This window comes from Callionymus lyra, chromosome 11 (assembly GCF_982586985.1).
Source record: "Callionymus lyra chromosome 11, fCalLyr1.hap1.1, whole genome shotgun sequence".
Taxonomy (NCBI): domain Eukaryota; kingdom Metazoa; phylum Chordata; class Actinopteri; order Syngnathiformes; family Callionymidae; genus Callionymus; species Callionymus lyra.
In genome coordinates, this window is record NC_141828.1 from 1228074 (window position 1) to 1240268 (window position 12195).

Below are 12195 nucleotides of genomic sequence, written 5' to 3' on the forward strand. Positions count from 1 at the left end.
TCGCGCCTCCATTGATCATGCCTCTTATGAGATAACGCAATTACAAACATCAATAAGGAGCTGCGAGGGGAATCATTATGTGCTGACAGTGATAAATGACGCCGCACAAAAAGCCGCTCCTCTCAAACAATCTGCGTGCCCAAGGGGCTTTTGAGGACCGGGGCCCCGTCGCCAAGGAGACGGATGACATCCAAAATGGCCCCTGCCCAACGGTCTTCCTCTCTTTCTCCCCTGCAAAGGATTTTTTCTTGTTTTTCTCTCCCGCCTTCGCCTCAGCAGCAGCTGCTGCACGAGCTTCACTTCCAGAGTCTCTGCAAACTTCCTGCTGCCGCGTTGATCCCATCAAGTCTAGTATTGACTTCAGGCCTCGCTGGCGTTTCCTGTCTGATGGCTTTAACCCGAAATATTTCTAAAGCCTTGTCAACCTTCGAATATTTGGCCAATGCTGAATTATTATTATTTTCTTTTTAAATACATTTAAATACAACATCATTGAGAATTGTTTTCTAACTATTTGTCAGTTAAAACACACAGAATAACTTCTAAACTGCCTCATAATAAAAGCTTTAGGCAAAATAAACTGTCGTGCATGCTAGAAAAAAAGATAATTTTTCTGAATAAAGTCTATATAATCCATAATTGTTTTTAATAATTAAAATGATACGGTGAAAGAAATTGCATAAAAGTAAACACAACGTTTTCTGGCTACTTTTTCTTTTCTTAAACCTTTAAAAAGAACTACTGTATATATATATATATATATATATATATATATATAGTTCGCGCGAGTGAACTTTATTTTATGTTTTAAGAAGATTTTACCTTTTTAAAGGTTTAAGAAAAGAAAAAGTAGCCAGAAAACGTTGTGTTTACTTTTACTTTTAATATAGTTCTATAGAACTAAATATATTATAATATATATATATATATATAAATATATATATATAGCTTTATATATAACAATATATATATAAAATGATATATATATATATATATATATATAAAGATATATGTATATATATAGCTATATATTAAGTTATATATAACAATATATAACTATATATATATATGGATGTGTGTGAAAAAAATATACTTTTACATTTTATTGCTTTATTTCTTGTCAGAAGAATATTAATATTTCGTGTCTTAAAGTCTTAAAGTCTTAAGTTTATGGATTAAACGAATCATTGTTTCCAAACTACAGGAAAGTAATAATTCATACTTGACTCTAAATACCTGAAAATATTGAATGAAAGTAAAGGGTGACGTCAGGTCTCCGTCATGCTCTCCCCCAGACACTTACCAGTCCTCCCTAAAGGGGGCACTCCAGCACGCTCTTTCTCTCTGGTCTCCACAGCTTCCAGCAGCCCGACTGAAGAATTCCCATTTCACAGCCGAGGATTTTCCAGCCACACTGGAGGCCCAGCAATTAAAACGTCGCCCGGGTTTTCTGCTCCTTTCTTCGGTGTAAATAAGGTCCAGAGAAGCACAAATAGATGCGGGACGTGTTGATTTACAGCGTCGAGGGTCGTCGGTCACTCGCGGCTGCAGCAGCTGAAGATTCTCTGGGTCTCTGAAGGATCTGATGCTCAGAGGAAGATGTTCTGGGACTAGTTGTGGAGATGAGCGTGTGACGTGTGGGGTTTTCACACGGACAGAATCAATAGAAGGAAAAAACGTCATTTCTTTGAGCGTAAAAGTTCATTTTGTGGAAGTCATTATTAATTGTTAACTGAAAAAAAGCCTTTTCTGATTTAAACAAACAGAAGCTAATTCACTTTTTAGTGAGTGTAGTTTTTTTAACCATCAACAATCATTTAAATCGTGAATAAATGAAAATATTATGCGTCTACAGTTTTATTTCAACTCTCTTGTTTCCTAGTTACTTAGTTTGTTAAGGAAACTGATCAGAGATAAGGTTGGGCTTCACTGCATGACTTCACCGTCGCTGAGTGTATTTCTGAGAAATCGTGGAAGTCGAACTGAAGTCAATCTGTGACAGTGAAGGTCAAACTACTCAGAGTCTTGATATTATCCTCTCCGTCTGAAAGTACCTTCTCAGTCCACTTCCTGTTTGATAAGGTCTCGCTACGAAACAGCAGGAGGATTATTTTACCACAAATCAAAGATTTATACGCGTTTGTCAATTGAATCATTTTCAAAACATCCGTCCGTCTGTCGCTTCCTGGTCTGACACTCGTGACTTTAGCATTAATGTCAACGTGTGAGATATGTTTGACTAATTAATACTTAAATAACTTGTAATGATGAACTTTTAAATGTGTTAATGTATAAAGTGAAGTCGATTTTTGGGTTCACTGTCAATTTGGACCATTTTTGTCAAATTACCTCACAGTAGTAATGTGTTGATGAAGCTTCATGAAACAGTGTCATTATCTTCAGAGTCCACTAGATGGTAGTGATGTGTTGATGAAGCTTCATGAAACAGTGACATTATCTTCAGAGTCCACTAGATGGTAGTGATGTGTTGATGAAGCTTCATGAAACAGTGTCATTATCTTCAGAGTCCACTAGATGGTAGTGATGTGTCGATGAAGCTTCATGAAACAGTGTCATTATATTCAGAGTCCACTAGATGGTAGTGATGTGTTGATGAAGCTTCATGAAACAGTGTCATTATCTTCAGAGTCCACTAGATGGTAGTGATGTGTTGATGAAGCTTCATGAAACAGTGTCATTATCTTCAGAGTCCACTAGATGGTAGTGATGTGTTGATGAAGCTTCATGAAACAGTGTCATTATCTTCAGAGTCCACTAGATGGTAGTTATGTGTTGATGAAGCTTCATGAAACAGTGTCATTATCTTCAGAGTCCACTAGATGGTAGTGATGTGTTGATGAAGCTTCATGAAACAGTGTCATTATCTTCAGAGTCCACTAGATGGTAGTGATGTGTTGATGAAGCTTCATGAAACAGTGTCGTTATCTTCAGAGTCCACTAGATGGTAGTGATGTGTTGATGAAGCTTCATGAAACAGTGTCATTATCTTCAGAGTCCACTAGATGGTAGTGATCTGTTGATGAAGCTTCATGAAACAGTGTCGTTATCTTCAGAGTCCACTAGATGGTAGTGATGTGTTGATGAAGCTTCATGAAACAGTGTCATTATCTTCAGAGTTCACTAGATGGTAGTGATCTGTTGATGAAGCTTCATGAAACAGTGTTGTTATCTTCAGAGTCCACTAGATGGTAGTGATCTGTTGATGAAGCTTCATGAAACAGTGTTGTTATCTTCGGAGTCCACTAGATGGTAGTGATGTGTTGATGAAGCTTCATGAAACAGTGTCATTATCTTCAGAGTCCACTAGATGGTAGTGATCTGTTGATGAAGCTTCATGAAACAGTGTCATTATCTTCAGAGTCCACTAGATGGTAGTGATGTGTCGATGAAGCTTCATGAAACAGTGTCATTATCTTCAGAGTCCACTAGATGGCGTCTCTGCACTATTTGCTTTGAACAACTGTTCTTATAAAACATCATTTTTAAAGAGATGGCGCCACCTACTGACATCTGAACAACATGACACTGCTTCATGAAGCTTCACCAACACAGCACTGCCTCACAGGCCAGAGTTTAGAAACCCTTGTTTAAGCAGGTCATGGAGGATCTGAAAACCAAACTTAACTTCAACAATGTAAAGCATCATGACACTCAACAACTGCTGATCATCGTTTATAAAACATCAGAAAAATTTGCATTTGTATCACCGTCAACTTGTCCATCATTTCTAGACGAGTTTGTCCGTACTTTGACAGTCATGTGTTCATAAAAACAATGTTTTCACAGTCAAGTAGTAAATCAAGTGATTCATGTGAACAGCAGACTTTTCTGCGTTTGTCATTAAAATATCGTAGATTTTGAGCTGCATATCAGCTCTTTAATCTCTTTGTACCTTTAGTTTTACTAGACATTAAAACTAAACGTGAATATAATTATTTGTACCAAAATTGTACACATTAATCAAATACACATTGTTAAGAGTACCGTGTTTTTCAGACTATAAAGTGCACCGGATTATTACTCTGGGCGGCACATCTGTATACTCTGGGCGGTGCATCTTTATACTATGCGCAGTGCATCTGTTTACTCTAGGCGGTACAACTCTATACTCTGGGCGGTGCAACTCTATACTCTGGACGGTGCATCTTTATACTCTGGGGGGTGCATCTTTATACTCTGCGCAGTGCATCTGTATACTCTAGGCGGTGCATCTCTATACTCTGGACGGTGCAACTCTATACTCTGGGCAGTGCATCTTTATACTCTGGGCGGCACATCTGTATACTCTGGGCGGTGCATCTTTATACTCTGGGCGGCACATCTGTATACTCGAGGCGGTGCATCTTTATACTCTGGGCGGTGCAACTCTATACTCTGGGCGGCGCATCTTTATACTCTGGGCGGCGCATCTTTATACTCTGGGCGGCGCATCTTTATACTCTAGGCGGTGCAACTCTATACTCTGGGCGGCGCATCTTTATACTCTGGGCGGCGCATCTTTATACTCTGGGCGGCGCATCTTTATACTCTGGGCGGCGCATCTTTATACTCTGGGCGGTGCATCTTTATACTCTTGGAGACTCCTGACTGGGAAGCCGTGTGGCGTAACCTCGCAGAGTAATACCTCGGAGGCTTCGTGAGGTCAGAACAACTCAAGTGAATACATAAGACGCACTGCACTGACCATGTTAAGACAACAATTAAAGATTTTAGGCGAGCCTTCTGGTCTGAAGACTACGGAACACCTTCCTTCCAGGAGCGTGAGATGGAGTGTGTTGGTGTGAAAAGAACGGACTGCAGGCGGCGCCACACTGATGTAATTGTCTGTTTATTCATCTTTTCTTTTTAAAAATGCATGGGGACTCAAAGAAGGGAAGGCCTGGGGGGTGGACTGGTATGAAGAGACGGCACACACACACATAGTGTGGAAAGAAACCAGAAACGAAAAGAGAAAAAAGTTCACATCCTTTGTTTTAAAAAATCTATTAGAAACAACATAATATGCAGAACAATACAACAGCATTTACAATAGTTAATTCCCAAATCTGGTGAGTCCAGCGCCACTTTACATCAGTATACAGTATATTCCGCCCGCTCGCTTCCCCCACTAGGTGTCGATATAGTTATACTTTCTCTTTCTCCTCATCCGTCCACCAGAGTTCATGAAGGGCACCTCTTTTGGTTTCTCAGTGTCCTGTCAGATACAGACTTTAGCTTCTCCTTGGTCCAATTCCATCGGACCCAAAGAGTCAAGTTCTTCTCTCAGGAAGTCTTTGTGTTCCCGGGAGTCGACGTCCCGGTCAGTCGGGTCGGAACCGCCCGTCGTGTCTCTTGTATGTCGTCAGCGCTCGCAATGGGTTTTTGAAAAAAAACGAGGAATCCATGTGAGTCTAGAGGTCGGCAGAGGGACCTGACGGCCCCTCCCTCCACCCTAGAAGAAGCAAGGGGTCCATGAAGGTTCAGGGTTTGAGCCTCAGCACCACCTGAGCCCGGTGCATAGACGAGGATTATCAGCCGAATAAATGTAGTGGAGTTATGTTGGACAGGAGCTCTTGTCGTCAGAACGTCAGGGAAGCCTGTCCCCATAATCCTGAGGCCTCTGCGTGACAGGTGGTCCCCGGGTCGCCCTGCAGTTCTGTGGAGAGACCAGGACAACTTTAGAACCTTTACAATGGGCTTCATGTGCAGCAACAAAGTTGGGGAGGTCATCAGAAACGGATGTTCATGTAAAACCGGCACGGGATGAAACCGGTCCGGAAGCTAATCCGGGATTCGTGAAATTGGTCAGTTTTGGGGCGAGCGCCATATTTGGCGAGCGCTGCAGTAGTGCACGAGCTAATCTGAGTCTGAGTGGACGGTGTAGTAGTGATGGAACTGGTTTATGAGCCACCGAGCGCTGGAGGATTTACAGAGTTAATCCTACACCCTGAGTAATGCTGCTTTACCAGTGGGAGAGACTTACAGAGCAAACACAGATCATCGACTTTAAGTGATACCGAGGTCCGGCGCTTAACATTTCCGGGATAATCAGTTTAAATGGACTAAAAACTGGAAATTAGCTTTTGATTCATCCTTAAGGGTTCGAGCGCAGAGGTTTCTGCTGGTGATTCATGGACCGCTTGGCAAACCCTGGACCGGCTACAAATGGACACATTTACGTGACGATGACACCGAGTGCACTGAAGGTGATTTATTTCAACAGCAGATAAGAAACAACTACACAACTTAGTGGGAGGAACTAATTATAAAACCCACCGAGCTTACGGTGCCAACGAAACCATCAACTCCCATGATTCTTTGTTTAGTGACGGCTGATTGGTCAGTGCAATACTGTATTTAAATTCTACGTCTATGTTGCTATGTCGGCTGTTATTGGTTGGCTGGGCGGCAAAGCATTACGGGAGCCGTGTCACTGTTACTGAGAGGGTCTTTGATAAGGATAGCAACACATTTACAATGTTGAGTTTAAATAAATGTCGGCGAAATATTGAGAAATGAAATGGTTACTATTTTGCGTATATATTTTCAAACGCCAGTTTTCGTAAAGAAACTTGCACTAAAGTGCATGTAGTAAAACTAAAGTGAATATACAGTATTGTCAATTTACTTTTTTTTGTTATTTGTGTTTTGTTTTTAATGCCAGAATTCTTGATCAAGTTTTATTTTCCTGTATTTTTAATGCTATAAAGACGATTGAATCTTGAATCAATGTGTTGAATCTTTGCCTCTGTGATCAATAGATCTTGTATAAGTTGTACAATCAACTCTTTCATCGTTAGTAAGTAAGTAAGTAATTGTATTTGTTTTTCCAGACCAGGGTCACAAAGCGCTTAAACAATCAAAACAAGTATATACTTGTATATACTTATATACCGGTTAGATTCTTATAAATACAAAAGAAAATAGTAGAAAAACAAAGACATTTTCTCAACCATTCCTACACAAATACACAGGTTTACTGCTGTGAACGGTTTTAACTTCCTGTCATATTGAGTCACATGTCGACATGCACTTCCTGTCAATGATATGAACGACACGACACACAACGTTTAAATAAACACGCGTGTTGGAACCAGCTCACTCTGCTAATCAGCATTTCTCACATAATAAGACGATCAATAGCATCGACTGCTCCCCGTCGAGTCCAGATCGACGGAGACGCACATTCACAGGGGCCATAAAAAGAGGCTCCGAATCCCCACCGGGACCCCGAGTCTGCGGCGCGTTCGTTAGCCGTGGAAGTTCATCCGGCAGGAAAAATGAAAGTTCGGGGGCGAGGAGGTGGATGTTGACCCCTCGGAAAAAGAAGGTTAACAAATTTGAGCTTAATGATTTGAGCAATGAACTCCGGGACAAAAGGTCCCCGGCTGAGTTTGGCAGCAAAGGGGTTACAGGCAACGTCCACTCAAGCGTTCTGGACGACATTTTGGGGGGAAGAGCCTGCAGCGGCGAGGGCGGCGAGAAAATTCCATACGCTCAGCGCCATAATTAATCCTTCAGCCCAGGAATATCTTTTGTCTGGGAACTGAAAATTACAGTTTTCGCCGGGCACCCCTGGCTAATTTTGATCATCAGCGGAGAGGAAGAAAGAGTGGTGGTTTAGGGGGGGGGGCTCAAGGGTCAAACAAGAGTCATTTTCATGCTATCAAAGGCTGGGCTTCTTCTGCTCCAGCGGCTGGACGTCATCTCTGCTGACAGGTGTATTGTTTCGCAGGAGGATATAAGCTCCGTAATCATCGCTGGCTGGACTCGCGGCTCACAGGCGCTAATTGGCTTTGGTTTGTCCTGATGTTGCCGTGCGACCGCGGACACGTTAGCGAGTCTCATTGAGACCCTGTTGCTGAACCGCCGTCTTCGCGACAGCGACCGAACTCGATCGGAAGTCAAAGAAAGTAAGGGAGGCTAACGGCTAACGGCTAGCTAGCGGAAGACTTTCCGTCACTATCTCTTCCTTCCTACCATCTTTACCTCCCTCTTGTCTTCCAGCTCTCCTCCTCCTCCTCCTCCCCTCTTCCCTCCCTCCCTCTCTCCCTCTCTCTCTCTCTCTCCACCGTCTCACCGAGGATTCCTCTGGTGGCCCAATTACGAGATTCAGCAGGCAAATTGAGGCTGTTTAAAGCGAAGGTCTGCTGGGAAGGCTCGCAGCTGCTGGTAAGAGTCGGCTCGGACACGGAGGGAGGAAAAAAAAAAGAAAAAACCTCATGTTTACACACTTGCACGCATAAACACTCGACAGACACACACACCAGCGTCTCAGTTTCCATGTTTCCCTGCATCTCGGACCTGAACGAAGCCGCACCATGTGAGGTTTTTTCCGTCTTTGTTTTCACGTTTGTGATGGAAACAAGGACGCGGCATTCTCACGGCGGTCGCACACACACACACACACACACACACACACACACACACATGTTGGCGTGTGTGTTCTTCGGAGGGTTAATGGTCTCTATTTTTGTAAACTGAATAAGTCAAATCCATTGGTCACACCTCTGTTGATGGCATATTTGATTTGGATATAGTCAATTAGGCTCAGCTAAGCTCCATACCCTGCTGGCTACCTCCTCCATTTTGCACTAGTTTGTGGTCCCTCCCTGTGCCAGGACAGGCACACACACAGGCACACACACACACACACACACACACACACACACTTGGGAAGACGCACAAAAATGATGACAAGATATGTCTCTCGAACACTAGTAACTACTTCTTTAAACAATTGTTGACGACACAACTGTGTATGATTGTGTGTGTATATGAATATATATATATATATGTGTGTGTGTGTGTGAGTGTGTGTAGAATAATGTGGGAGTGCATTTGGCCCCGGGCGAGCAAGAGAGAGGAGGTGAGATAGAGACAGAGGCAGAGAATAAGAGATTTGAAGTGAAACAGAAAGAAGGTGTTTGTGTGAAACGCCGTGACCTACAAGAGCCAAACAGTGAGCACTTGATAGACGGAGTTGGGGTAACAGGGGGGGGGTCCTCTGGTGTGGGGTGATGGGGTGTGTGTGGTGGTGGTGGTGGGGGGGGGTTTCAATGGTTAGACTGTGTATTAACGCTTCTCATGCATCAACAGCAGCCCGGCAGATTTACGACACTTAAGGGACGCTCACTTCGCTCACTCTCCCTGCACCAGCGACAACTGCTTACATTTTTGCCAATCAGTCTGTTGCCGTGGCAACATCATACCTGCCCCCCCCACCCAACCCTCACCCCCTTATTCCTCTAGTTCCCCTTCCAATGTGTACCAGTGCCGTGGTCCCGATCCATATCAATAATTTGGGGATATTTCCCGTCTTCGGTCTCGTTCCTCTGTGAGCTGCAGCCGTTCAGATCTCGTGGCTCGGATCGCGAGGGCGAAGAGCTACACTCTCACGGAAAGAGCTACAAGGTTGCGATCAAAGGCTCTTATCACCCGAGCGAGGGTGGGACTGATAGAACGCAGTACCGTCGCCCCGGGAGACGAAACAGCTCCTTTGTAACACAAGTGAAAACCCCCCCCGCCCCCCAAAAAAAGAAATATGGAAAAAAGTGACAAATCATCAAACAGCGACGCTGACGTTCTTCTAAACGCTACAAACTCCTGACGGTTGAAGTGAACGCCGTGAGTCATCGGCACATTCCTGAAGAGAAGAAGAAGAAGACGAGCGTGTTTACTTACATTCCTCTTTGTGTTGCGATTGCTCAAATGTGGGCGGGGCTACATGTAGTGCCATTGACCTTCCATGCCCATGTTCATGCCCATTCCACCCATAGGTCCTGAGGAACACAACAAGACGGTGTCGGTCAGATGGAGCGACAACAGAGCGTGCGCACACTTGCTTTATACACAACGATTGTGTTTACAATGTTTAAGATCGAGGTTCATAGCATCGCTATCAAGCTCATGTCAACATATGAACTGTTGTTGAGAAATAAAAACGCAATAGAGACAACAAAGAAAGATATTAAAGTACTTGCATTTTAGAATAAATAAAAACAGTTCTAGTAGATTGGATTATGAAACCTAGTCTGGTTCTGCTTAAGGTTTCTGCCTGTTTCTTCTCACCACTGGCACTCATTGGGATACAGTATCAGAAACTGTTACTGCAAGTGTTGTACAAACAACACAAAATACAACATTTTTACTTCCTCATATAGTTGTATTTGACACTGAAGTATCTTGAGATAACTTTGTTATGATTTGGAACTTTAACTTCAATTAAATTGAACTGAATTGAAACTATTACGGAAGTTAATATTATAAGGTTGTCACGATTATAATTTGAAAAATATTCAATATCACAAGGACAAAAAAAGACCCCAAAATAAATAAAGTATTAACCAAACAAACACAAGAACAACGTCTGTTACAACATTTATCAATTAACGGAACCAGTTTATAAAAGAAAAAATTGAAACAATGATAAGTTCCAGGTCTGAGGTTGTACAAAAAAACAATTAAAATAATTAATGTATTGAATAATAACAATTAGATGTTGTCAATTCTCTTTGGGGTTTTGATACTTTTGACAACATTAACATTATTTCAGAAGCATCATTCTTATGGGTCACAGTGTGTTTAAAACGGTCTATTTTACTCTTAAACTAGACATTTATTTACAGCTACAATTAGGAAATAGGAAGTGAGTTAAGATAGAGTTGTGGAAGTGTTTGAGGAAGTTCCATTCAAAGGGTTTACATTAATGACATTTTCAGTTACACAACTGGAGGTCAGCGTGTACAACAACTACCTGGTTTATTCATTTGATTTCATCAAGAAGGTCAAGATTAAAGCCATTATTTAAAACGGCATCTGACCTTGTTTACGATCAAATGAAGGGTCAAGAATCAGACGAGGATATTTAGAGGTGAGCTGAAGGTCGGGGGGAGAAGGAGGGGAGTTAAGTCGCCTGACAGTTTATCCAAACCTGCTGACTTTGAGGAAGAGGAAAAGACTTGAGAGAGTCCAAGAAAACAGGGGATAGAAGAGGAGGAGAGCAGCTTAAGGACAAACTCCAGCAGCTTAGAGCTGATGGCGTGAGAGCGAGGAGGAGAGCGTGAGGGAGGCGAGGAAGTGGACGCTCGTGGAATGCGATTGACCACACCTGTTTTGGTTTGTGTGTCGAGGGGAGACGGAGGCGGCAATGTTTGATTTCATGTCGGGGGGTACTGGGGGGGGGAACCACCGGCGGGTTCCTACCTTCCCACGTATCACCAGCAGACTCCAGACCAAGTCGGCGGGAGGATGATGGATGGAGGAGAAAACGTGGACAGGAGAGCAGGAGTGATGGAGGACGAGGAGGAAGACACGGACAGACACGCGGAGAAAGCCTTACCAGGTGGTCTGATTCCCATGTGCTGCTGGCCGTCCATGACGAAGCCCCCCATCGGCTGGCCATCTGGGTTGTAGGGAGCTCCTTGACTTACTGTGGACGGAGACAGAGGGAGGGAGGGGACGAGCGGTCAATTAGTGCTTTTAATTAAGACTGGGCGTCCAGAGCGGGATCATCTGCCGGCCGGTGCACGCACAGGCAGCCCACGCCGTCTTTCAACGCCGCTCTGGTCCGTGTCTGCAGACCCGGCGCTGCTCCTTAAGCTCCTGGTCGGATTGAATGCGTCTAAATGCTCTAATAGGGATCTTCCCGACAGAGACGCACACAAGGACTTTTGTTTTACGCTCAGACTCCATCCGAGTGGAAGAACTATTTTTGGACGTCTCGCTGAGCTGCTTTGTTTTAGCATAAACCAACCAACATGAAACGTCTCTTGATGTCCTCATGTCTGAGGCAACAGCAACATACACCTTGAAATGTTATTTATTTTGAATGTATTTTAAACAGGATCAAGTCCTAGAATTTGACTCTTTTTATCTCCTTTCTTTTCCAACCCACGCCCTTCGACTACTACATTTTCAACTCTTTGACTGCTAGCTAGCTTAAGTGTATCTGGTAACAGAGAGCAGAATATTCCCTGAACAGTGAGATTAAGTATATCTTAAATCTGGATTATTAACAGCACATGAATACAAAGTTAATTATTTATTAAACAATATCCAAAGTATCTGATCCAGCAATCTAACGGAATAACTACTTGAACTTTAAAGCAGCAGCATGTAACATTCAGACTTTCTTTCTCTTTATTGTTAGTTAAACCCTTCAGTCAATTCATCGACTAACTAAACTGCCTTCAA

General features: G+C 43.0%; 1 protein-coding gene across 2 annotated transcripts in view; it reads right to left on the reverse strand.

The window, feature by feature from the left end:
• Positions 1-4988: 4988 nt before the first annotated feature.
• The window catches only part of meis1b (Meis homeobox 1 b), a 94382-nt gene continuing 87175 nt past the window's right edge, over positions 4989-12195 (reverse strand). The window contains exons 11-13 of one of the 2 annotated variants that reach the window (XM_087802030.1): positions 11342-11431; positions 9685-9782; positions 4989-5656 (exon numbers count right to left, since the gene is read on the reverse strand). In XM_087802030.1, coding sequence (XP_087658156.1) covers positions 9724-9782; positions 11342-11431 — 149 coding nt within the window. In that variant the 3' untranslated portion in view covers positions 4989-5656; positions 9685-9723. The remainder of the gene's footprint in view (positions 5657-9684; positions 9783-11341; positions 11432-12195) is intronic. The other variant, XM_087802029.1, reaches the window with a different exon arrangement.